Source organism: Ursus arctos, chromosome Y, assembly GCF_023065955.2.
Source record: "Ursus arctos isolate Adak ecotype North America chromosome Y, UrsArc2.0, whole genome shotgun sequence".
NCBI classification, from domain to species: Eukaryota; Metazoa; Chordata; class Mammalia; order Carnivora; family Ursidae; genus Ursus; species Ursus arctos.
The window spans coordinates 26361923-26389069 of record NC_079874.1 but is presented as its reverse complement, the minus strand read 5'-3'; the positions used below and the strand labels follow the sequence as shown (position 1 = coordinate 26389069).

At 46.8% G+C, this 27147-nt stretch overlaps 1 protein-coding gene across 1 annotated transcript in view; it reads left to right on the top strand.

Moving 5' to 3' along the window:
* LOC113240763 (steryl-sulfatase) overlaps nucleotides 1–8555 on the top strand; it is a 151358-nt gene extending 142803 nt beyond the window's left edge. Inside the window, 1 exon segment of the mRNA XM_026478173.4 lies at nucleotides 5973–8555. Within this exon segment, the coding sequence (XP_026333958.2) occupies nucleotides 5973–6370 (398 nt within the window). The 3' untranslated portion in view covers nucleotides 6371–8555.
* The last annotated feature ends 18592 nt before the right edge of the window (nucleotides 8556–27147 follow it).

Below are 27147 nucleotides of genomic sequence, written 5' to 3'. Positions count from 1 at the left end.
GTTCATCTTTTATTCTTGAAATTCGTCACCTTTTTCTGCTGTGGCCGTTGTGTTTCAAAAACATACTTGCTAACCCTACACCCTGGTGTTTCTTTCTTATCTGTGGTCGATCAGACACTCTGCTGCGTACTTTGCATGTGAGATCCCTTCTGATCCTTGTAATTTAAAGAGGTCTTGATTGTGTTAGTGTCAGATTCATCTGTAACAGGAAAATGCAATGGGACAGTAGCGTACATCGCGGGGGAATTCCCTCATCCATGTCATGAGTGACACGTAGAGATCGACGGTCCCCGCAGTTTCGGGTTGCAGACTCCGGGCTTCCCTCCACTACCTGGAAGGTGCAGCGGCTTCCTGTGTGTGCCAAATGATGGTAGTGTCCACCGAGGGGCAGCAGGATGGAGGAATGGTGGGAATGATGAAACAGAAACAGTGCTGGTCAGTTTTCTCCAAGGAAGACAGGCAGAGTCTCCCAGGTAAATCCCACAGGCCAGAAGGTGCTTACTGGTCCACACCTAGCTTCAAAGGAAGCCGGGAAGTGGAGCCTTCGTCATGGGTGTCCATGTGTCCAGTAACACCTGATGAGTGTGGAAGGCTCAGAGGACGGGTAGTAGTGTCTCGCACAGGTATTTCTCTCGTTTACAGATGGGGAGACACAGGCTTGGAAGCCGCGTCATTAGCATACAGTAACAGAGTCGATGGCAAAGTTGGATTTGTGGCCACGCCGTTTGCTTTCAGAGTCTGCTCCTCCGTGAATGGGAACTTCTTTACCTAAGGCACTAAGTTCTTCACGCACAATTGGAAAGCGGGTTCTCCGTCCTGTCTAGCTGCCTGCACGTGTGCAGGTGTGGATTGTTTCTGGGATTCATCCGTGCTGTCGTATCCCCTAAGCGTGGCCACCCTTGACGGCATCCGCTCTTTCTTCCCTCAATGGCTCCATGCCTGACTCCCACCCCGCCAGCGGCCCTCATGTCTGTCCTTCATGCCCCTCCGTGGACAGGCTTTCCCAAAGGCACAGGTGACGTGTTTACCATGCTCATCGCTCAGGAGTGCCCATTTTTCGATGCCAAGAGACTCCAAGAGAGACATATGTCTGACATCTCTGATGTCCTCTCTCATGTATTTGCCATTAGCAGACGTCCCCCAGCAGTCTGGGTGTGGGTCATGCTGGAGGCTGTGTTGGGCACTGCACAATTTCAAGCAGGACGCTCCCGGGAGAGACCACAGAACGCACTGGGCTTTCTGTCTGCCCATGCCGGCTTCCACGATGGCAGTAGGCTTCTTCCCTCCTTCAGTCCTGCTCCAATCATCGTGTCATCGGTTAATTTACCCCGTGAATGTTGACGGACCATCTACTCCATGCAAGGCGCTAGGTGCTGCGCAGTCAGAGATGTGGGAGATGCTGTTGCTGCTTTCAAAGAGTGAAGGACATAGCGAGAGAAATGGAGTGAGTCCACAGGCAGAGATATGTGTAGTGAGAACGGGTGAGCGGGACAGAGAGACCGTGATCACATCCGGCAGGGATTCGAACAGGCCCACGGAGACGGCATTGTTGGAGAGCCTGGGAGGATGGGGGTATTTCAACATACAGAGGCAAAGAGGGGGAGGCAAGGCATTTAGCATGCATCGTGTACCCATTTTGTACTGGGGTTGATATTTCTATCCCCCAATGATTTGTTTCTTTAGTCAAAGGGAGTGTTTTGTGTTCTGACAATCAGCCATCCGTCAGGGGAGCTAGGCTTGCTGTAAATCCTGCCTGGATTTGAGGCAGGTGCTCTTAGCTAGAGCCCTGAGCTGGGTCCTCGTTCATGCTACTGTTGTCGTACGGGGTTCCAGGCAGGAAGCAGGTGGACTTGTAATCCATTCCCTCGGTGCTGGACCGTCAGGGTCTGGGCTACAGTGAACAGGTGGTAGTGTGCCTGGGGGTCAAGAAGAACGAGCAGAGAGGTCACCGTGGGCTTGGGAGCCGTGGGACGGATTTGTGGACATTAGCGGATGGCGTCCGTGTTCCTAGGGGGGGCACGCCAGGGGTCCCATGGCCGTGAGTCCCCTACGGTGCGAAAACAGAGCGTTGTTGAAACAGTTCTTGAAGAATGTCAAGATGGCGCTGTAGCAGGAACCCCTGCCAGACCGAAAACCCACAACGTCTGTGTGTGCCTTACGTGATAGACACGCGGGATCGTCCAAGCATCCAAAGTACATCGTGCCGGGACTAGCAGGCGGACGGCATTCATCACGGGAAGTGTGAGTCTGAGTGATGAATGAAGAGCCCGCGTGCTGAAGCCATTTACATGTAATCGTCCGTGCTCTTGAGGAATCCGTAGCGGAGGGAGAGGGTCTGGAGACGTGTATCACAGTGAAGGGATTTCAGAGCAGAGGGAAGCCACTGCACGTCCTGCTTAGACTCATGTTCTCAGCTCACTCATACGTGGCCTTCACTCTGCACCGGGCTCTGTGTAACCACGGGGTTTTCAACCCTCAAAGCAATGTCACGAGGCAGGGACTGTTATTATCCTGACTTTATGGAAGGGGAGACCGGACACAGACAGGGTCACAGCCGTGCCCAGCATCACACAGCTTGGACACAGCAGAGCTGGGAGTGGGACCCACGCTGTCACAGCCGGGGTTCAAGCAAATCGTACAGCACAAGCCACAGAAACAGGAAAGAGTTTTCGTGTTTAAGTAGGCTCTGTGCCCAACGTGGGGCGAACACTCACGACCCTGAGCCGGCCAGGTGCCCCAGGGAAACGCTTCTGAACTCAGAACAAAGGGAGTCTCCCCGGGATGCTGGTCAGTGCTACGGACCAATAGGGACCCTAACGTCAAGTGAAATGTACTTTGAAAAGTGGATTGGCACCCGTTATGCAGAATTAAGTTATCTTCTGAATGAAACTGTGCAATGTCCCACTTAATCCCCCTGCATTCTTGCTATAAAACAGAATAATGGCTTCCCTGGGTCATTGGGCCTCTGTTATAAATGAGTCCAAGATGCTGTTGTGGTCAAAATATTTATCTGTGACAGAGGCGAGAAGAACAGTCTTTCTTCAGAGTACGTAGAATTTTAACAGTAGAAAAAAATGTGTTTAAAAAAAACATTTTTATAGTATATGGAGAAATGTAGGATGAAATATGTTATGAAAATAATTTTGGAAGATAGGAGAAAATACAGCTATTAGCAATGTAAGGTAACACCAGATACTTCCTATTTTTTTTAATAATAATATTTTTTTATTATATTATGTTAGTCACCATATAGTACATCCCTGGTTTTTTTTTTTTTAATGTTTTTTTATTGTATTATGTTAGTCACCATACAGTACATCCCTGGTTTCTGATGCAAGGTTCGATGATTCATTATTTGCTTATAACACCCAGTGCACCATGCAATACGTGCCCTCCTTACTACCCATCACCAGCGTCTCTCTTCCCCCACGCCCCTCCCCTCTGAAGCCCTCAGTTTCCTATTTTATCACACACCTGGGACGTAACGTTTTCCTTTGAAATGACAGCTCTGAAAATGTCCGTTCCTGGGTTCCTGGTGAATAATGAGTGGAATGAGGTCCATGTCTTATGAGCCTATGTGCAATAAAATGTATTTCCATTGCTCCGAGTGGAGCAAATCCAAAATGGTCCAAAGAAATAGTACAGAGAATAAGCAGTCTTTTTACAACAATGTTTAAAATTCAGGTTAGAAAATAAAACAGGCGCATATCCCATAGAGCATACCAAACAAGCAGAGAATCAGAAAAATGAATTCTTCGTTCTACAGTTGTCCAAGCTTGGAGCCATCCCCTGTGGCTCCCGGGTGAGGATGCCCGAGATTTCCTGCCAGGCTTTAAGACAGTGCTGCAGTTCCCATCCCGGCAGGCTTGAGCGAAGGCGGTCATAACGGGAATCTGTCTGCATGGCTTTCAAACCAGGTGGGAAGCACGGGCCCTTGCAATGAATTTGTTCCGGGAGCCTGCATTCTTTGGGGGTTTGAAACACACCGAGGCTTGACTCGAACGTCAGGTTGGAGATGCCCTCTGGATCAGCAGCTATCGGAGCAGCAGCACAAGGGGCTTCCCGCTCACATCTGTCTGTAACAGCCTTGGCCTCGCTGACCCCGACCGGGGATGGGTTCTCAGTGGCTGCCGTGTGTGGAGCCAAAAACAGTTCTAAAGGAAATCGGTCATACTCGGGAGGACATGGGGAAAAGAGGAATTGATGGAGAGAATGTTAAGGAAAGCCACGTGCTTTTGCAAACTCCGCGGGAGAGGGTGCTCAGGGAATTGTGTCTACAGCCTGGTGTGTCTGCCTGACTTCGTCGTTAAAAGGCAGGTGTGCCGAGCACCTGTGAGGTGACACAGGTGCGATGTGCAGCCTCTCCCAGCATCCACGAGGCCAAGGCTGGAGGCATCCTGATACGGAGTCCCTGTAACGTAGTTATTTATAGCACGTGCACACGGCCTGCCTTGTGCTTCCTGCGTCTCCCACCTGCCCCCCAAAACCCCAGGGAAGCTCACATTCCCTTGCATGCACTCATCTGAGGTCAGGGGCTGCTCGGGAACCAAGCGGACACCCATGACGATTGCATTAATATGATTCCATTGGTTTCTTTTGTATTGGCATTGGTCGGTCACTAAATAGTCACCATAATATATGCAAATTACAGAATTGGGCAGTAAATACGTATGGGACGCCACGCGGTGGGAACGTCCCTGGGGGTTTACATAAAAGCGCTGGAAGTAAGATGCAAAGGAGGACATGCTCCTTGTGCACCTGTTTGCAGTGGGTCACTAGCTGTGAATTCTGTCGCTCTCTGCCACTGTTTTCACACGAAGAGAGCCGTTTGCAGAGCGGTGTCCGACTCCGTTTGATGACCACTCAACTCCTCACTAACTCATTAACATTCTGGAATAAACAGACAATCCGTTCTTTCATAACAACTTTTTGTAAAGCAGGCTTTTCCTAAAAAATTTAATATTCAGGGGGTATCATGGAACACAGGCTTGATTTTCAAATAACTTAACTTTTAGGGGCGCCCGGGTGGCTCTGTTGGCTAAGCATCCGACTCTTGATTTCCACTCAGTCTTGAACCTCAGGTATGAGTTCAAACTCTACACTGGGCTTTAAAAAAAAAACAAAAACAAAACCCAAACACTTAATTTTTAAACGATATAACCATCCCATTCTAGGGTCAATGAATTCTCCTAATTTGGCATTTTTTAACAGCTTTCCTAAAAAATAACTTCCCTAAAGTTCCAGTTGCACGATTTTTAGCAAATGTATGGAGCTCTGCACACCCGGCCCCAATCTACTACGAGGACATTTCCTCCTACTGCCCATTTGCTGTCCCTCCCCATCCTTGCTAGCAGGCTCATTGAGTTGTTGTTTTTCTCCTTTCAGGCTTTCTCAGAACAGAGAAAATAAAATGTTGCCTGAGGTCTTTGTGTGTGTAAAATGGTGTGCGATGGCCGTGTGCGTGCGTGTGTCTGCGTGTGCGTGTACTTTTAGCATCTCCCTCGTGCATGTTAGCAGGGAATCTCCCTCTTCCGGAAGCTCCTCTGGCTGAGTTCTCTGTGCAGACAATTCATAGGCTTTGTCTTCTCTTGCCTGCACTGTGTCGCCTAGGACACTGTGAGAGAGAGAGAGAGAGAGAGAGATTGAGAGAGAAAGAGATGAGAGGAAAAAGGAAGAGAGAGAGATTTTTCTCCATAAGAAGAAACTGCCGTGGTGACCAGGTATCAATGTGCCTCATATTCTGTTCTGCCATTTCCTCTTTGGCTGTGCAACTTCACGCCTGCTCCTGCTTTGTGTTGTTAAGCCATGGCTCTTAACGACGGAAGGACGAGACGTCCCCCCAGCCGTGGGCCTCTGACTGAGGCTCTGCGTTCCAGAAGCGCACGGCCGCATAGTTTCTGTGCATGCTGCCCTCCGCGGTGAGGGTGAGGACGCTTTCCGCACCCGCCAACCTGTGTCCTTGTAAACCGCAGGCACGTCCGTCTGGAAGGCCTTCTTCTTCACGCCCAAGTTCAGCCCCGAGGGCGCCAACGGCTGCTTCTCCACGCACGTGTGTTTCTGCCACGGGCAGTTTGTGAACCAGCATCGCCCGCCGCTACTCTTCGATATTTCCAGAGACCCCAGGGAGAGAAACCCGTTATCACCGACGACCGAACCCCGCTTCCACGAGATTGTCGACATCATGCAGGAGGCTGCAGACCGCCACGCCCAGACCCTACAGGAGGTCCCCAACCAGCTGTCGCTGGGCAACGTGCTCTGGAAGCCGTGGCTTCAGATGTGTTGTTCGTCCTCCGGGCTGTCCTGCCAGTGTGACCGGGAAAAACAGGCCAGGGGGGTTAGCCGCTACGTGCACGTCCGGGGACGCGACTGAGGCCCCATGCCCGCGGCGCCTCCTGCCTTGGACACGCACACAGGGGGTAGCCCTGGGTAAAGCCAGCCCTGTCGGCACCTCGGACAGGGAGACCCTCTCCATCGTACCGCCCAAAGGCTCCATCAAGAGCCCTCTGGTTACCCCAGGGGAAAAGCAAAGTCTGTGGTATATGCGGTATACACAGGGATAAATGCCACACGTGGGGCTTCCATGGCCGCGTGGGGGTTCGGGTGGGTAGGAAGGAGCAGAAGGTATCGTATTCACACCTCTGCAAATGAATGGACCCATGATATAAGGTGTCATTATTCAACGATGTGAATGTGTTGCCTTGCCTGCCACGATTCCCCTGGCACGCCAATAAAAAAGAGAACAGCACTGAAAAAACTTTTACTAAATCTTACTATATACAACTTAGAATGAGTAAAGGACCATCTTCTTCACCAATAATAGGTGATGCTAAATTGCAATTTGATTTGGAAGACAATTATTATCGGTGTTATTTAGAGCACACATTAAAAACTTTTCACAATGGATATATTTATAGATACACAGTTTCTTTCTTTCCTCGGGAAGTCAGAGATATTTAAACTATAAAGCTAGAAATTTCACACTATTTAGGTAAAAGCAAGAGAGGTTCACAGATAGACTTTTTTTTTTTTTTTCGTGCAATAGACTTTTTGTGAAATCCTTCAGGAACCATAATCCCAAGACAGGCTGTCCTGAACGGATTTCCGTTGCATAATTTATGGTATTATATTTGGGTTTTACTGTTTCTTGAGCGGAAGTTCTCAGATAAAGGCTACCTCAGGGATTCTGTAGCACGAGGAATCCCTCCCAATGCAGTGCAGAATCATTGGCCTGGAAACTGTATTTCTTGGCAGCGAGAATGCATAAGCAAATCCGTGACCCATGCACAATATCCTGATACCTTCAGTTCTTGCAGAATTTGCTGATGAGACCATGATGGTTCATAAGTACTCGTATCGTGAGATGTACAGTTTTCTTTTAATCCTGCTTCTTCCAACATCAGTAATTGAGGGGCGAGGCATCACCAGGCCACGTAGAAGGTGGGTGGGCAGAGCTCGGTGGAGGGAAGGTCCTGAGTCTGCTCCACCAGCCCCCAGTGAGGAGGAGAATGCCCCCGAGTAGAGGATGGTCATGTCACTTGATCAGACACTAGACGTCCTCCAACAGTATCTTGTGGATTCCTTTCCGGATCAGTGGACAGGAGCTGCCGTTCACGTGCCTGTCCATTCGTCTCTCTGGTGCGCGTGTCTGGTCCCTCTTGGCCTGGTGTTTGGTCTGTTCCAGGAGACAGCAGGTAGACAGAAAGGCTGGACCCCATGGCCGTGGGGAGAGAACATGTGCTCTCAGGCGCTCCGACCATGGACCTCACGTCTCTCGACGTGTCCCCCTCCCCGGGAAGAGCTTCCAAGATCCAGGATTGTCCTCCTTACTCTGGAGATCCGTCATTTCACGTTTTACATATTTCTTCACTTTCTCTTAAAACCTGCAAGTGATGTTTTTTTTTTCCTCCCCTCCCCGGGAAAGGTTGAAATTTGGCGAGCAAACAGGTGTCTTAGTTTTCACGTGGATTTCTAACTCCTGAAATTGCCGAGAATCTGTCCTATTGCTTTAGAAAACCATTAAAGAGGGGCGCCTGGGTGGCACAGCGGTTAAGCGTCTGCCTTCGGCTCAGGGCGTGATCCCGGCGTTACGGGATCGAGCCCCACATCAGGCTCTTCCGCTATGGGCCTGCTTCTTCCTCTCCCACTCCCCCTGCTTGTGTTCCCTCTCTCGCTGGCTGTCTCTCTCTGTTGAATAAATAAATAAAATCTTAAAAAAAAAAAAAAAAAAAAAAAGAAAACCATTAAAGAGTGTGCTAGCATGTTTATAATGGGGTAGGGTATGGCTGGTATTATTATGCAGAAACTATTTAAAACCACTATTATAAACTTCTGTTTTATGCCAATCGTGTTTATGCAAAAGCTTAACTCGCTCAATGCAAGTGGATTTCTAGACAACGCTTCAAGGGGTGGGGATGTCTGTGGGAGGATTAAGTGAATGGAAGCCCTTTGATGGATTATGTGAATGCGTATGTATGTATAGAGTTGTTCACTCTGTACAATGTTAGCAACACATGAAGGACATATATACCTCTAAAAATAAAATCAGTTTTAAAACATTTGCCTCAAGAGGCCCTTGGGTGGCTCAGTCATTTAAGCGTCTGCCTTCAGCTCAGGTCATGATCCCAGAGTCCCAGGATCGAGTCCCACATCGGGCTCCCAGCTCAGGGAGGAGTCTGCTTCTCCTTCTCCCTCTGCTCCTCCCCCTGCTTCTGCATGCTCGCTCGCTCGCTCTCTCAAATAAGTAAATAAAATCTTTAAAAAAAAATATTTGCCTCAAAATAACTTAGATGACTGTTATAAACCAGGGTATTGGAAAATCAGATTTATTCATAATAAGCATAATTCTTAGGTTTCAACCCACTTGCCATCTGAAAGTTTTGCTTGGAAGCAGGAAATCTGAGTTCTTTTTTAAGCAGACCCCTAGCAAAGCTCCTTTATGACCTCGTTTGTTTTGTTTTCACAAGGCTGTACGAGGCCAGTTGTTTTCAGAGCATCTCCCTGGTATTACCTCTTGAGTTGTACGTCCAAACCGTCCTGGGGTTTGGAGCTTTAAACAGATGCTTTTAAAAGGAAGCCTTCTATCCGTGGCATGTCATAGATCTGACACGCTAAGCAAACGGGCACGTATGGACAGGCATCATTTCCCAAGGTCAGCAACCCTGTGTGAAAAGCAGAATCGCAGCCTGCGTCGTTAGGGATTCAAGAAAGGAAAGAGACGTCGGATTGCCCTGGAAGACGTACAGCGGGGAGCGGAGAAAAGATGCACGGGAAGGACTTGGCCCACATCTGAAAAATGCCGTCTGTAAAGCGACACAGCTGCTTAAGGTTTCTGAAAACCTCGTTCTAATGTCCATGCAAAGCAAAAATAAAATTTTCCTTGGCGATGCAATGTCATGCTTTGCTTTCTGGCGTGACTCGATGCAGCAGATGTGTAGAGGGTTAACTATGTGAAGTGAGGGGGAGGCTGTGGGTTTCAATGGGACAAATACTGATTGTGTCCCTAAGCCACAGAGAGGGGTCACGAGTACAGACACGGACAAGAAATAAAACAGCCTCTCCCCTCTGATCACACGTGCACACTGCCTCCGGCCTTTTCAGGGACTCGTGAAAAATGCCTTAATCCCTTTTAAAATCAGAAGGAAGAGGATGAACATTTAGGATTGAAGATCACACGCACTTGGGTACCAACACGGTCGTGAAATAGAATCATAGTGTGTTTTCACATGTTTTAGGCTCATAGCAACATGTCATCATCGTGAAACCTGTTTACTATGTTTTCCCTTCTCGGGCACGTGCAAGTCTCGAATGGCCCTGTACGTGTGGGAAACACCCCTTGTGCTCAAGACATACTTGGAGCAGAGAAGTCTGCAGGGTTGAAATTTTGAAACAGAAAACGTTGATCTCTCTGGTCCGGTTTTGAGATGGGATTTCTTCAGAAAACCGAACCCGTGTTGGAATAAAACACAGCGGCGGTAAGAAGGAGGAGGACAAAGCGCAGGAACCAGGGGCCCCAGGTGGGGTCCCATGTGACCCAGGACTTGTGCACAAACGCCAACACGGATCCTTAGGGAGAAGGTAGTGTGGACAATGCATAGTGACTTGGAGGTGGTCCGAGGTGGCTTCAAGCTTCATGATGTGCTCGTTAGCTCTCAAAGAATGTGCTGTGGGATGTCAGTGTCCCCATGAAATCCAGGCTCCCGCCAGGACACCTCCAGTGGGCCTGAGTGAGGGTCTCTAGTGCCCTGGCCATACTTGGGGTTCTGGTACCACAAAATTCTGTGCTGCTAAAGCCAGCTCCAGCAAACATCACTTAATGCCATTGGTGCTGTGTTTAATGGGCTCTCAGTAAAGCAACCGTCATAATTTGCCAATATTTAACAGCATCAACTATTATGTTAAAGGAGCCTTTTCAATTAAGGAAATGTCAGCTCTCCTTCGTAGGATACTTACCAGTGGCTTGAAAAGTACCCATGTGCTCACGCAAAGGAAACATCGTTCATGTAGCGATATATCCATTTCCTAAGAAGAAAAGAGCATCTCGGAGACCCTGAGATGTTTACCCTAAAAATGATTCTACTCGTGAGGTTCAAATACTCTAAATGACTTTGCACGGGTAGAGCTGTTGAGCTTACATGGCAAACACGTCACATCTTCATAAAGGCGGACTGCACGATGCCTCGGTTTGCTTTACCCAGTATGCAACCCGTCACTTTCGTATCGAAGTCTAGGCTATAAAGTTGGCCTCGCTGATCATGTGAGAGTCTCAGGTTACAAACTGTATTGTCTGTGGTGGTGTTTTCCTAAAGGCAGAATCTCCAGGGACTGTATTTTTGTAACTATGCACATGGCGTTGACTATGAAAATGCATGTTGGGTAAATTTAACAGGGTGCAAAATCAAGTACGTAAAGTGCCATATTTGCAAACATACGGCGTGTTCCCCGGTGGGCAGGGCCTCTTGGTAATTACATTTGAGGCAGAGACTTTCAATCCAACAATCCCACTTCTGGGTGTTTATCGAAAAGAATTGCAGTCAGTCGGAGTGCCTGGGTGGCTCAGTCAAGTTAAGCATCTGCCTTTGGCTCAGGTCATGATCACAGGGTCCTGGGATTGAGCCCGACGTCAGGCTCCCTGCTCAGCAGAGTCTGCTTCTCCTTCTCCCCCTGCTCGTGTTCTCTCTCTCTCACTCTTGTTCTCTCTCTCTCAAATAGTCTTTTTTGAAAAAAGAATTGCATAAGATCTTGAAGACATATGTGCATTCCCGTGTTCATTGCAGCACAATTCACAATAGCCAACATGTGGAAACTACACATACGAATGGATGAAGGGACAAAGGAAGGGTGGTCTGTGCATTAATTCTCTGAAGATTATCTACTGTGTGAAAGTGGGAATCAGATAAACCTCAGCATAAAACTATATTGGGGCTACCAGCCTTTGACGGTGGCCCAGAATGGAGGATAAAGGATTCCACTGTAGAGCGAGTGAGTGAGTAGGCAACATTGACTACGTTACACAGCCAACCAATGATAACTTCAACACCGACCTTTTGCTCAAAGTGGAATCGTGGATTTTGCTTCATTGATTGTATGAGCATAGCAGGTTTCAAAATATGTTACAGGTATTGGGGGATGATGGTATTTATAAGGGCAAATTTTTCCAGTGAACATATTTTTATAAAATATTCTTTAAGGGGCACCCGGGTGGCTCATTGGGTTAAGCATCTGCCTTCAGCTCAGGTCATGATCTCAGTGTCCTGGGACTGAGTCCCACATCAGGCTCCCTGCTCAGCGGGGAGTCTGCTTCTCCTGCCCCTTCCCCAGCTCATGCTCGCTCTCTCTCTCTCTCTCTCTCTCTCTCTGTAAAATAAATACATAAAAATCTTTTTAAAAAAGCACTGTGGTGATTATGGTGCTTTAGTTTTGTTGATCAGATTTTAGCCTTAGAAAAAGATCAAAAGACAATGTTGATGTCTTCAAACCGACTTCTTTCCGCACCCTTTGTGATAATACCACGTAACTCCTGGTTAATATGTACCATTAATTCATGCAATTTGTGCTTCTTACGTTTTTCTTTAAAAGTCAGGGTAGAACGTGTTCAGCTACCACCACGCATCAGGATGTTCTCCCGCAAGATCTGAGAGTAGTTGCCTCTCAGGTCGGAGGCACTCTCAGGGGGAAAGCAGCAAGCACTGTGGGAAGAGGTGGGGAGAAGTCAGGGTTGCCGATAATTCAGGAGAGGATGCATGGGGCGTTTTAGCAGACAGGGGAGATGCACTGGGTCAGGAACTGCTGAGAGAGAGGAGGATCACACAGTCCATCTGTAGGAGCTTGTCTCAGGGACACCTGCTTCCAGCCATTGTTTCCGGAGTGGAGATGAGGCGAGTTTCTGGAGCACGTTGCACGGCACGTCAGATGAGGCGAGAACTGGTCCCAGGGATGCCCCGTTGGGAGAGGCTGGACTAGGGGGTCGTGTTCAGTTAGGTTCATGCAACCCTGGCTTGATTCCAAGTACTTTTGTGCACTGATGTACTTGATCTTCACTATGCATCTGTTGATCTCCATTCTGTTATGGAGGAGGAAGGAGGTACAGGGAGCAGGACATAAATAGGTCGCTTTGGGCTCAGATTTATATAGTGATCTCTTGGTTAAGAAAATACGTAAAAGGGGGCACCTGTCTGGCTCAATGTATAGAGCAAGTGACTCTTGATCTCAGGGTTCTAAGTTTGAGCCCCATGTTGAGTGTAGAGATTACTTAAAAATAAAATCCTTGATCGTTTGTTGTTGTTAAGTAGGCTCCATGCCCAGCATGGAGCCCACTGCGGGACTCAAACTCACGATCCCCAGATCAAGACCTGAGCTGCAGTCAAGAGTCAGATGCTTGAACAACTGAGCCACCCAGGTGCACCCAAAATAAGATCTAAAACAATAATAAGTAAACGGATTGATTTTCGTGATCTCCATATATGACTGCCCCTGCTGTGCACCACACAACTCTAGGGGCCACATGAACACACTGCAGTGAAAAGCGTGCTTCCTAAATTTGTGCAGTGCACGACCCATACCGCCATATGGAGTACTGGTTACATTGTGACTTTGTATAATTAGATGGATATAGTAGTCAGTGATAGCACTTCTTCCGGTGGTTTGCCTGGCAAGGAACACAGAAGGACTGTGTGTGAATTAAAGCCATGTGTTGAATCCATGAGCTAGCATACAGACTTGAGACCTTTCCAGAGTGCAAGAAGCAAGGCGGGTGTGTCAATCATGAAACTATAGTTCAAATTAATTGTTAATGTATTGCATTCAAAGAAAAAGGCCCTCGGTTTTGTGTTTGTTCACCTTTATGCACCATGTCAACCTTGCATTTGCTACAGATGTCTAGCTCGCTCCAGTGTTCAGACACATAGTAAGAGGGGACTACTGGCTGCTGGTGAGCCGTGAGGAGAAACGTCACCTGTTCCTCCAGGGCTACACCTGTTAGAGCATCAGTTCTCAGTAGAAAAATGCCCTAGCACGCTCTCAACATCCCAGGTCGAGGCTGCTTCCCCAGCCGGGTGTCAGAGTGAAGGTGACACCAGCCAGAGCCCCAGACGACCCTTGGTGAGCACACAGGGTGACCTCACAAGATACTCCTTTGATGCTTTAGTGAGTGAGATCTGCATGTCGTCATTACACTCATCTTGGAGACCTCCTGTCACCGCCCTGTTCCTGCAAAGGAATAGTTACTAAATTGGGCAAAATACTTCAAAGCTGTTTGTGCTAAGCAATCCTGTGACATTTTGGACACTAGAATAATTGAGCCTTAATGAGGCTTATCGAAAGATATTTTAAGTTGTTGGAGGAGAGGAAAGATGAGGACCGTTTCGAGCAGGTGTAAAATGAAACAAAGAAGCAAACAGGAGGGGCGCCTGGGTGGCACAGCGGTTAAGTGCCTGTCTTCGGCTCAGGGCGTGATCCCGGCGTTCTGGGATCGAGCCCCACATCAGGCTCCTCCGCTAGGAGCCTGCTTCTTCCTCTCCCACTCCCCCTGCTTGTGTTCCCTCTCTCCCTGGCTGTCTCTCTCTCTGTCGAATAAATAAATAAAATCTTTAAAAAAAAAAAAAAAAGAAGCAAACAGGAACTGAATGTTTAGGTTGACTGTATCTTCAGAAATATACACATCTGCTAACCTTTCCAGAGTGGGAATTAGGGAGGGAAATATCACTTTGAACATCTTACATCACACGGAGATTCAGTAACCGTGTTCTGCAAGCTCAATTCTTTTGCTTTAACAACAACAAACCCTACATTTTAATGCCATTTTAAGTGTGCTTAAAATGCTCAGTCCTGTTTAATTGTATGTTAAAATTTGGGGACAATATATTTTAAGGAAAAAAGGATAATAAGAGCACTAATGTTTATTTGCATCCCGCTGTTAGCTTTTCAATGCAAGTAAACCATCTTTAGACCTTTTATCATTTGAATTCAGTTTGCCCTTTTTTCTTTTTTTCCACCACAGTAATGTTTAGTGAATTCTGGTGCTAAAAAAAAAAAAAACATAATAATAATATAGTGCTATTATGTTCCATGGCAATTTAAAGGGCATCTTGTGTTAGGGAAATATTGAAAACCACATTGTATAATTTCTGTCACAGCAAGGCAGTGTTAAACACTCTCCAGGACTATAAATGGTTCTTCTCACGGAAAGTTGTTTATATTCAACAGTGATGACGATGAGAACCACCAAACAACAATGAGGCCACAAGTGATGTGTTAACAGTGGCAGAAGGGGGTGGGAGGCCACACAAAGATTGTTGTGCAGGATGGGAACTTAATCATCCCCACTTGTTTTGTGGTCCCGTTCTCTTTCAAGATGATAAACTAGAGGTTGGGGATCCAATGTGCCATTGGTCGTGGTGTGGCAATTACCCAGTAAGACTCCATCTGCAATGATCTTAGATAATGCACAGGAAAGCGCTTGATTAATGCTTCTGTCCAAACCACTGTTTAGCTCCAGGGCAGGCAGAAAAGCCAGAATTTAAGAGCTTCACCCCTCACTGTCTTGTGTGTCAAAACCGTGCAGGCATGGGGTGGCAGCTCATACTTGCCGTGCTTTAAAAATACATATTTCTCTGCAGAAGATGGCCTCTCTGCTTCTCTGCTTCACACAAGTTTTCTTGAAATACAAGAAATCCCTCTTAATGGAGGCAAGCATTCGTTCTAGGAAATGACAGTGCTCTTGGATTATCTTCTGATGAGATCTGGCCATGAGCAGAGTCCCTAACAGCTAGATGGCATGTTGCCCTTTCTAGAAATTCGTGGCAATGACAACACTGCTTTTACTGCAGCCAGGGCAGCTATGTAAATGCTCGCTCTGCGAATACCGTAGATAATTCGCATGGCTCATCCATTTTGAAACATTCCGTGATGGCGTGGAGCTAGCCGCAGCCCCGTCTGCCTCTTCTGTGTTTCTGTTGTTTCTCCAGACGAACCCCCTTGGCTAGCCTTCTCATTTCTCCTTTGTGCAACACAACCACAGGAAGTTGCATTCTATGGAAGGAGAAGGATTTGACCCAGCCAATGGATAATACCCCAAATCACTAATTTTGAGGGCTGCATTTCAACATAAAAGAATCCAGTGTCTATCAGATGAGTAATTCTAGTGCCAGAGAAGGCTGGATGGTGAAGACAGGGGTCGCTGAAGAGTAAGGCATCACTGTGGTTAAACACGATTATTTTATAGAACACATTTTAATTATCCTAATAAGAGACCATTACCCAATTAGAAAATGTTTTCAGCAGTACCATATTAAGACCTGTTTTGATATCTCTTTCCTGCTGCTTTAATTGTAGTTTCTAAGGACAAATGGATACGGAAATAGTACTCTAAACCATTTCGTATTCGGTCGATGAATATTTTCCTCAACCATAAAGTACGGATTTGCCAATGGAGAGAGTTAATCACATTGCCCTAGATTTTCTTTTATCTTGGCAGAGAAATAGAGAGCTCTTTCCAGCATGAAACTCAGTTGTCTGACTACTTTGTGGTTCATTTTACCTGCCAGTACTGAAGGTGTGACGAAAACGACACATCTTCATCAAACACTAAAATATGACATGAACTTCTAGAAAATACTCTGTGCATATTGCATTTTTACATTTCGTGTGGGATTAGTAAAGACCCTCTATGTATAATTTGCATGGGATTGCATTGTGTTTATGCTGAAAGAAACAAGCTTCCAATCCGCCCGTTGAAGCCTCCACAATTTGGAACGAAAGCTGAGAATACAATAATGTCATCGTGTTTCATGAAAGAGGCACAGATGAAAATTTAAATTTTAAAATCCACACTCATCTCTGCTCTTCGAAGTGGGAGGACAGGATAGAAAGAGTGCATTGCAGTTGCTAACCATAATTAAAAACAAAACGTATCGTGGGAAATTTCAAACACACACAGAAGTGGGGACGATCCTATGGGACCCTGCATGACCTCATCCCCAAGCTTCAAAAATTACAACCACCGTGTCAGTCTTCAAACACAGTAGTGTTAGCGTATTTTAAAATTGTGCATTGTCACCCGTGAGCGGAATATAAACATTTTAATGTTTCAAGATCTGCATAAATCGCTATGATAATATTTGTCTCCGGAGTGTATATATTTCCATACGTCTCCTCTGTAGGATCCAGTGAGTTCTGCATTGGAAAAGTTCTTAATAGATCAGGGGCTAACTTGATCTTTCAAAGAAGCACATGTTTTTAGACCGCCTACTCCTCTGGGACACCCAGAAGTGCAGATCTCTTGAGAGACCCACATCAGCTCAGTTACCTTCAGAATCATCCAGATTACCTAATAAAAATGGCTCTCTTACAAGTAATGTTTCCATAAGAACCGTAATGACCTCAATTTATATATCCAACACATTTATTTAATTCTCATTCACCTAAAAATCTCAGTTAAATGACTGCTTTTGTGTCATTTGATCCACTTACCTCTTTAGAGGACAACTTCTTGTTTTTCTTTGGGCTACTTTGAAATAAAACTGAACATCTCGCGGGATAACCCTAGAATAGCAGATTCCAAACATTTGCTGGATTCCAAATGCCCAGTGATATTTTGGTGTGTTTGGAAAGTTAAATTCTCAGCAATAAAAAATCAAAATGCAAACTTTGCTAGCTCTAGGAATAAAAGTATCAGAGCTACAAAACAAAAATTAATTTTATTTTGTGTACGTGTGCGGATAACACAGATCTAATAAGATAGTTTTGACGCATGTTTGAATATAATAAGAGGAATAGGGCCCTGGACTAATTAAGATCATTCCTAACCATATATAACATAATGCAGCTTTCCATTATTTGTGAGAACACTTACTTAGGGTTTGGCAATGAGGATTAAACTTTAGCCATAGCATTGAAACCTTAAAGAGGGGTTAAACAGTGCGGATGTATTTGTGATACCCCATCAATCAAATTGATTGGTTAATTATTTTCTTATTGTCTGAGCTCTTCTTGCATTTTGGGGATTAAAGACATGAAACTGCTTTCCTAAGGCTTGATGTTCTGAGGAAGATGTAGGTTTTTCAAGTGCAGAGTGGAATCAGTCTGAGCTAATGGGTTGATGCCAGTGTCCAGAATTGACTCACGTTCGGAACTGTGAGATAAATCACAGAAGGACTCAACTCTGTATAGATTGCTAGTGCATGCACTGTGTCGTTTGGTGACTGAAAACGGTAAAATTTCTTAGGCATTTATGATGCGGTTAATTTGTGTAAACATTCACATGCTTTGAGAATGTGGAGTTCAGCAGGTGAATGGGCTGCATGGCTTTATTCTTGCTCTCTTGTCAATTTCTTGGTTTTGAGGCTGTTTGGAAATGATCTCTGGTCTTCCACTCCAGTGTCTTGTTCTGTCTAAGTCCACGTAGTAGAAAACCATAGTCGTAGACCTTCAGAGAAGTATATCACTCTGACCCAGTCATGTATTAGTTAGCTATTTCCACAATAATGCTGTGTAACAAGTGTGTAACAAGTCACTCCAACTCAGTGGTATATAACTGTGAATTTATTATTATACTTATTGGTCTGCAGATTGTCTGGTTTGGCTCTGCTCTGTGTATTGCATTCAGGACCCAGGGGCAGAGGACAGAAGTCCCCCAAAGGGCAAGAAGAGACACCTGCTACTCTTTAGATCTATGCTTGTAACTGCCATTTCTGTCCACATTTCTTTGGCCAAAGCATGTGGCATGGAAGTCTATGCCTCCCATAGATGTTGAGGGGATTCTGTAAGAGAGTTTTCATTAATATGTAATGCATACCACAAAATTAGCAGCATAACATAATACCCATTTATTGTCTCATAGCTCTGTAAGCCACAGTCCAGTGCAACTAAGTTGGGTTCTCTGCTGTAGGTCTCACCAGGATGAAAGGAGGGTATCAGCTAGGGTTGATTGCAGTTCTCACCTGGGGCTTGAGAGCCCCTTCCAAGCTTAATGGTTAGTCACAGAATTAATTTCCTTCTCACACTTTCTGCATAAGATCCTCCATGTTTAAACTGACAACAGCAGGTGAAGTCCTTCTCTGCCGCTTTGCCCCTCAGTGGATTGGATGGGATCCACTCACATGGGGGAGAACAGTCTGCTTTGCTCAGTCTACAGATTCAAATGCTAATCTCATCCAAGAACACCCTCATAGACACACACAGAACATGATGATTAGCTAAATATCTTGGCACCTTATAGCCCAGTCAAGTTGACACATAATGAAATTAATCATCACAGAGCATGCCAAGTTCATGAGCATTGTTGCAGCACAGTGGGGAGCTGGGGCTGGGAGAAGGCAGGGACCTTGGTATAGAAAGTCTCATTGGAGACCTTGGCCTGTATTCTAAAAATGTTGGGACCTCACTGGAGGATTTTAAGCAGGGGGGAGGGCTGATCACATGTGAAAGATCATAGTTGCACATTGCACGGAAGAGAGAGCAATGTGTGTTGAGGGTAAGGGCTTGCTATGGCCATATCTGTCATCTAGGTGAGAGGTGATGTGGCCTGGCCTTAGCATTGTAGAATGTGGAAAACAGACATATTCAAGAGTTCTTTAGAAGGCGAAGTAGACAGGAGTTGGCAGTTGACCAGACATAGAAGTTGAGGCAAAAGAAAGGATACTCCCTACTAGGGAACTCAGGACAGTTATAAAGGTCTTGCATGTACTTTGGGGCGAGGATTGCCAGTTGTAACCTATAGATTGCCAGAGTGTCTGTGAGTTCTCTATAGAAATTATTTTCTTGCCTTATCATTTTACTAATATACCAAAACCACACAAAACGACCTAAACCTTCTGGGTGATGTGGGCAGCGGCCTCATGACTGAGCACTGCCATGTTATTCCAGACTCTCCATTGGAATTTGCATGAACAGTTGCATTACTGTTGTATGGGGACCACATTATGTTACAATAAGCCGCTGGACCAAAGGCTTGGGACTAGTTCAATAGCAAAGTTTTGAGGGAATGGAGTTACCACCAGGCTGACAAAGATAGCAAATCCAGAAAATCCATACATCAAGAAATCAACGTCAGGAGCAGGAAGGACACTTTCTTGCAGCAATATATACTGGTGTCATATTAGAAGACATTAGCTCTCAGAACATGGCAGTAAGCCATAGAATGTGTCTTTGTGGCTACACGGCAAGGGGCAGTGCAGCTAGGAAGGATCCACACAGCGGGTGTGCCTAAGTCTTCTAGTGGAAGTGTTGTTGCCCACTGCTCCGTGTCTGTGATACTAGAGATGGGTCCTAGAAGAAAACCATCTACTCTTCCCAGCATATGCCACACTCCTAGGAAATTGAAGATGCCTTAGAGCTCCCACATCCCCTCCAAGCGTGCGTGATTGGTGGAACCAGGTCGCTGGCTCTGTCTCTTCAGGTCTGTGCTCAAATGTGGCCTGATCAGAGAATCCTCCCCTGACTCAACTGTGTTTCTTCTTCAATAGGGCTTAGTTGTCTTCATAGGACTGGTCAGCACCAGGTTGGTGGTAGTGACTTGCAATCCTTCCTGCCCCGAGCTGGAATGCCATGTGATGATTAAGGACTTCCTGTTATGGTCACTGCTGATCCCTAGAGCCAAGCACAGAGTGAAGCCTAGAAGGTCATCAGTCAGGCATTAGTTAACTAATGACATCAGTCATTAGTTAACATAAAACAAACCTGTGAATTAACAAAAGAGAAGAGTAAGATCAGGAATATGAATATGCATAGAAGGAGGGCTTCTATGAGAAGGAGAGGTGTGGGGGGTTGTATCAGCGTGGAACTGAAGGCTGTAGAGAATGGGTACAAGCTCTGCATCCCCCTCTCATACAGAGATGGTGCATTCCTTGATGGGGTCTCTCTTCTTTCTCAGAGATTACCACAGAGAACATGGTTAACACTCATGGGGACAGTGACTGCTGAACTACATGGGGAGCTTTGAGGAAGCTGACAGTTGAGGGTTGCATAGAAAGGGTAAGATGAACAGGAGACATGAAGAAACACCCAGGGGGAAAGATAACCCCTCTCTTAGGGTCAGCTAAAAGATTAGCGTGGCTGATCTTTTGAAGGGCTCACGGTCCGCATGGCTTCCCTCACTCACTCTGGAAGAAGCGTCAGTGCAGATAAGGAGCCGTTGAGTTCCAGGACAGAGGAGAACAGCCCGAGAGCCCCTGGGGCATGGTGTCAGGGAACGAGAAGAGAGGGGACCAGGAGGACGTGAGTACAGAGAAGAGAGATGGATACTCAAAATGAGCTTTGGCTTTTTCACCACTTACTGGAGCCGTGATTACTGCAGGTAGTGTTGGGATCAAGGGCTTTGATGACTGCAGATAGTAGTTGTGATTTATGGCTTGGATGACTGCACATAGTAATTACAATCAAGGGCTTTGCACTCGTAGCAGAGACCTAAATTAAATGTGACTTACACAATACTGAACTTTATTTCTCTGCCCCATAAAATGTGTGTAGTATTTGGGCACCTTTTTGTTCTGACTTTGTCAGGGGTTCATAGTCCTTCCATCTTATTGTTTTGTTATCCTTGGGGTGCTGCTTTCTGAGACAGTTCACTATCATGTGATATTACAGTCACTGGGGAAAGGAGAAAGGGGGATGTATGCCTGTTCTGTCTAGAACCTTATTGTAGAAGTTGGACAGTGTCTGGCTCTTAGCTCTCATTGGTTGGGACATAGTTATGGGACCAAGCCGAGCCACAGAGGAGTCTGGGAAATGTAGTCTTTAGCACAGAGCTAGGTGCTTACATGATTCCATAACTGTGAAAGACGTGCAGAATAGGTGTGGATGCTCCTGAAGCTGCCCTTCAGGATGACGTATATCCCGTGTGTCATCACTCTTGCCTACATTAGGTCATTTTATTCTCATGCTGTATCTGTGAGGGAGGAAGCGTTTTCTCAATTTACAAGTGAGAAAAACGAGCTTCACTGGAGGGAGGTAGTTTTCAGTGAGTGGATAAAACAAGGAAAGAATTGGAGGCAGAAAGTGGGGCAGGAGCAAGGGAGGGAGGGTGAAATGGTACTCTACATTCTTGTGATTGCAAGCCCAGTAACGTGCGTGTGTTTGTGTGTCTGTGCGTGTGCATACCTGCGTGTGTTTGTGTGTCTGATGGTGTGTGCATACCTGCGTGTGTTTGTGTGTCTGAATTCCTGTGTGTGTGGATACCTGCGTGTGTTTGTGTGTCTGAATTCCTGTGTGTGTGCATACCTGCGTGTGTTTGTGTGTCTGAATTCCTGTGTGGGTGTGCATACCTATGTGTGTTTGTGTGTCTGAATTCCTGTGTGTGTGCATACCTGCGTGTGTTTGTGTGTGTGAATTCCTGTGTGGGTGTGCATACCTATGTGTGTTTGTGTGTGTGAATTCCTGTGTGTGTGCATACCTGCGTGTGTTTGTGTGTCTGAATTCCTGTGTGGGTGTGCATACCTATGTGTGTTTGTGTGTCTGAATTCCTGTGTGTGTGCATACCTGCGTGTGTTTGTGTGTCTGAATTCCTGTGTGGGTGTGGATACCTGCGTGTGTTTGTGTGTCTGAATTCCTGTGTGTGTGCATACCTGCGTGTGTTTGTGTGTCTGAATTCCTGTGTGGGTGTGCATACCTATGTGTGTTTGTGTGTCTGAATTCCTGTGTGTGTGCATACCTGTGTGTGTTTGTGTGTCTGAATTCCTGTGTGTGTGCATACCTGCATGTGTTTGTGTGTCTGAATTCCTGTGTGTGTGCATGTGTTGTGTGTCTGAATTCCTGTGTGTGTGCATACCTGCGTGTGTTTGTGTGTCTGAATTCCTGTGTGTGTGCATACCTGCATGTGTTTGTGTGTCTGAATTCCTGTGTGTGTGCATACCTGCATGTGTTTGTGTGTCTGAATTCCTGTGTGTGTGGATACCTGCGTGTGTTTGTGTGTCTGAATTCCTGTGTGTGTGCATACCTGCGTGTGTTTGTGTGTCTGAATTCCTGTGTGTGTGGATACCTGCGTGTGTTTGTGTGTCTGAATTCCTGTGTGTGTGCATACCTGCGTGTGTTTGTGTGTCTGAATTCCTGTGTGGGTGTGCATACCTATGTGTGTTTGTGTGTCTGAATTCCTGTGTGTGTGCATACCTGCGTGTGTTTGTGTGTCTGAATTCCTGTGTGGGTGTGCATACCTATGTGTGTTTGTGTGTCTGAATTCCTGTGTGTGTGCATACCTGTGTGTGTTTGTGTGTCTGAATTCCTGTGTGTGTGCATACCTGCATGTGTTTGTGTGTCTGAATTCCTGTGTGTGTGCATGTGTTGTGTGTCTGAATTCCTGTGTGTGTGCATACCTGTGTGTGTTTGTGTGTCTGAATTCCTGTGTGTGTGCATACCTGCGTGTGTTTGTGTGTCTGAATTCCTGTGTGTGTGCATGTGTTGTGTGTCTGAATTCCTGTGTGTGTGCATACCTGCGTGTGTTTGTGTGTCTGAATTCCTGTGTGTGTGCATACCTGCGTGTGTTTGTGTGTCTGAATTCCTGTGTGTGTGCATGTGTTGTGTGTCTGAATTCCTGTGTGTGTGCATACCTGCGTGTGTTTGTGTGTCTGAATTCCTGTGTGTGTGCATGTGTTGTGTGTCTGAATTCCTGTGTGTGTGCATACCTGCGTGTGTTTGTGTGTCTGAATTCCTGTGTGTGTGCATACCTGCGTGTGTTTGTGTGTCTGAATTCCTGTGTGTGTGCATGTGTTGTGTGTCTGAATTCCTGTGTGTGTGCATACGTGCGTGTTTGTGTGTCTGAATTCCTGTGTGTGTGCATACCTGCATGTGTTTGTGTGTGAATTCCTGTGTGTGTGCATACCTGCGTGTGTTTGTGTGTCTGAATTCCTGTGTGTGTGCATACCTGCGTGTGTTTGTGTGTCTGAATTCCTGTGTGGGTGTGCATACCTGCGTGTGTTTGTGTGTCTGAATTCCTGTGTGTGTGCATGTGTTGTGTGTCTGAATTCCTGTGTGTGTGCATACCTGCGTGTGCTTGTGTGTCTGAATTCCTGTGTGTGTGCATACCTGCGTGTGTTTGTGTGTCTGGATTCCTGTGTGTGTGCATACCTGCGTGTGTTTGTGTGTCTGAATTCCTGTGTGTGTGCATACCTGCGTGTGTTTCTGTGTCTGAATTCTTATGCAGGTGTGCATACCTGCGTGTGTTTGTATGTCAGAATTCTGGTATGCATTTGCCTACCTGTGTGTGTTTGTGTGTCTGCACTCATGTGTATGTGTGCATGTCAGTGTTTGAGTCTGCGTTCGTATGTGCTCGCTATGAGGGCTGAAATAGAGGTATGGTTGAACAGGCAAGCCTTGCAAGCTTTCAAGAAAGGAGGTAAAATGTTTCCAGAAATTAAAGGACAGCAGGTGCGTCTCTGCTGTGCCTCCTTGGCACCTTCAGAGCCCACATGGGTCAGGCAGGCAGAAGGCGATGGACATAAAAGTTCCAGGTTTAGTATTTGTAGCAAGTCAGTCTGTGTGCCACGGTCTAGACAGAGACTGATCCTAGACAGGGATCAAACCCGTCTCTGTGCAGCATTATCTAAAATACAGAAATGCTTCCTCATGGGTGAGTTGTGCTTTTGGGCTTAGACTCTCTGTCCAGGAGGGAGAGTGTCATTTTTACAAGAGGGTCATGTCCCCCCCACCCCGGGATGAAGGAGGAAATGACCCTTGTACAGAGGTGCTCAGCCCTGGTTTCATCCTCCCCCCACTGCCTCTCTCCCACCCTCTTCCCTCCAACTGAGTGGCTTTGCAAGAGCCCCGAATGTCATGTCCCAGGCAAATTTGAATCACATTAGGATTGTAAATGAATTGGAGAAGTAGCAGATGCAATAAACTGGTTGCTGTCTTCAGATATGACATCTGTGCTAAACCATATATCTCGGCAGAGAGACGGCTCTTCCTCCTTTCTCCTTATTGATTTGGAGGTGCCGTGTAACACGCTCCAGAATCAAGCATAGTGGCAGTACAGGGAGTGAAGGGGCTATAAATTCCATGCACGACAGCTTGCACTCGGTGTATTTCAAGGTAATGAGCCTACCTAGAACTCTTTTCTAGAGCGAGCTCTGCCCAGAGCACCTGCTCGGAGGCCATGCCGTCTTCTGAACTGCGTAATCCCCTTCTCAGCTCACTTGACTGTCCCCCAGACATACACACAAGCACCTTGGAGTAGATGATGACTGCATCTATTGGCCGATAAGAAATCTATGATCTTGGGTCGCTGCGGGTGAGGACAGCGGTGGGCGCACATTTCTTACCAGGAATTTGGATTGGTAACCGTAGAGTCAGGCACCTGCCTGGAAGACCTCCAGCCAAGACACCAATGATGAGTCTTCTCTCAGGGTGACACTGGCAGCCACCTGATGGCTGGAGTCATGGAGAGGAGGTGGTAGGTAGAGAGAAGAGAACAGAGAGGTAGAGAAGCAGGAAAGCTCAGTGTGAGACAGTGAGGAAAAGATGTCTTTTCTGCAAAAACATGGCTCCACATCCAGAGCCCCTGGTGGTCGGCTATACTTGGTTGCCTTCCTCTACATTTCCTGAGCTTTCCGTGAATTCTTACAGTAACATTCAGTGCACACATGGGGGAGGGGCAGAGAGAGAGGGAGAGAGTCTGTCCCGCAGACTCCCCGCTGAGTGCCATCCCAATCCCATGGCTCCATCCTGATCCCGCAACCCTGAGATCATGACATGAGCCGAAACCAAGAGTCCGATGCTCCAATCACTGAGCCATCCAGGCGCCCCAAGAAATGTGGGTTTGATGCATGGTATATTTTATGTGTTCATTGGTCTGCATGTGATGAAGGAGACTTCATGATCCTCGGACAGCCCTTGGACTGGCATTTCATGAAGACGTACATTGATGCTGAGCCAGGGCTTTCCAGGGATTCAGCTGACGACCGCTGGTGGGTAGTGATGACGCAGTTACCCATGAACATCCACAACAGCGTAAGGAGCCTTCATAGGTGACTAACCAGGAAAGTTGTTCCGTTGACTGCATCCATTGGGTGGTTTTGAGCAAGTAGAGGGAGGGGTGACGAGGAGGCATGAGTTCCGGGGACAAAACTCTCACTGGCATTGTTGCAGCATACTTCTCCAGGAGTCCTGCTTCCCCGGCAAGCTCTCCCTTTCCCTGTTGTCTCACACTGTTGCAGAGGATGTGGGCTTGTGAGCCACCAATGCTGCTCCTAAAAGCCCTTGGTTCCTGGCTCTGTGCCCATGCACTGAATTCCTCTCCTGTAGGGTGGGTGTGCAGACCGCTGTCACCGTGGAGGGCTGTAGCGTGGTGTGTTGGACATACAGACACGCACTCACGTGTTGGCGTGTTTGTAGGACATAGACCATATGGCTGACCCACGTTTCCCAACACTCCTTGGCCATCCACAGATACCCAGCAGCACTGGCTGCCCTCTGGCAGACTGGTGTCCTTTCTGCAGGATCTGCTCCATTCCCCCACAGCAGCTGCTGACCTGTGGTCCTCGTCCCAAACTCTGCACTCCAGAGTCAGACTCCTGTGGGAGGTTCACCTGCCATGCTGGGCTATTGAGTGCTGGGGTCCAGCCACTGCTGTTTCTCTAGGACCCTGAGCCTTCTGAAGGTTGTTTCTGGTAACTTCAAGCCTCTCTTGCTTTCTGCCAGATTTCCCTGCCCTCAACACTCCCTTCAGGCCCCCTCCTCTGTACACTGACCCTGCATCCCACACTTGGGGGACCATCCCAAAACCTGTTTTTCCACCAGTTCTCCCTAATCTGACCCCCTGCTGCCTTGCTATTCCGGGTAGGGATTTTCCTGGAGCTCTCTCCTCTCTGCTTAGACTCCCTCCCCGATGTCCCTCCTTCCGGTTAGAAGTGACCTCTAACCCCTCCTGAAGTTGCAGTCTGTGTTATTAATTCCTCCCCGCACACTTGAAACTCAGCACACCCCACACGGAATGGACTAGCCTCCCCCTTTCCCAGTAATGTTTAATAAAACCCAAGTAGCCCCACTCCTTCTCTTGCTTAATTGCATTCCCATCTTCTGATTCATGAGGCCTCAAAATACTGAAGTCACCTTTTCTTCTTTGGCAACTCTTCATGTAATTTTATCGAGTTCTGTTGATTCCCCGCGAGAACCATCTCTTGAACTGGTGCACTCGTATTGATTCCAAATGCCGCTCTCTGGCTTTAGGGTCCTGTCATTTCTTGTCTAGGTTATTTCTGATTGATCATCTTTCGTACTACGGCTTCTTGCCCATTCTAATCTGTTCTGAAGATAAACACTGCAGCTGTTTTCCTCGATGCTCCTTCCCTAACCTTATCTTCCTGTCTGCGTTTGCTCTTCTCTTCATATTTATTTTATTCTAGGCACATCAGATAACTTGCCGTTTCCTCTTCTTGCTCATGGCCATCTATCCTGGCTCATGCTAACGGACCCTGCTGCGAGCAGTGACTTTTCTCCGTCCCCCCCATGGATGTCCACGTTCGAGTTCTCTTGCTGCCAGAAGAAAATTATCCCAACTTAGCAGCGTAAGACATCCCACATTTATTATCTCGCTGTTGTGTAGGTCAGAAGCTTTTTAGGGGAGGGTGGTTGGTTGGCTTGTCTACTTTGGGTTTCATCAGGCTAATGTCCAGGGGGTGGGTGGCCTGAGACCTTATCTGGAGACTCCGAGGGAGAATCTGCTTG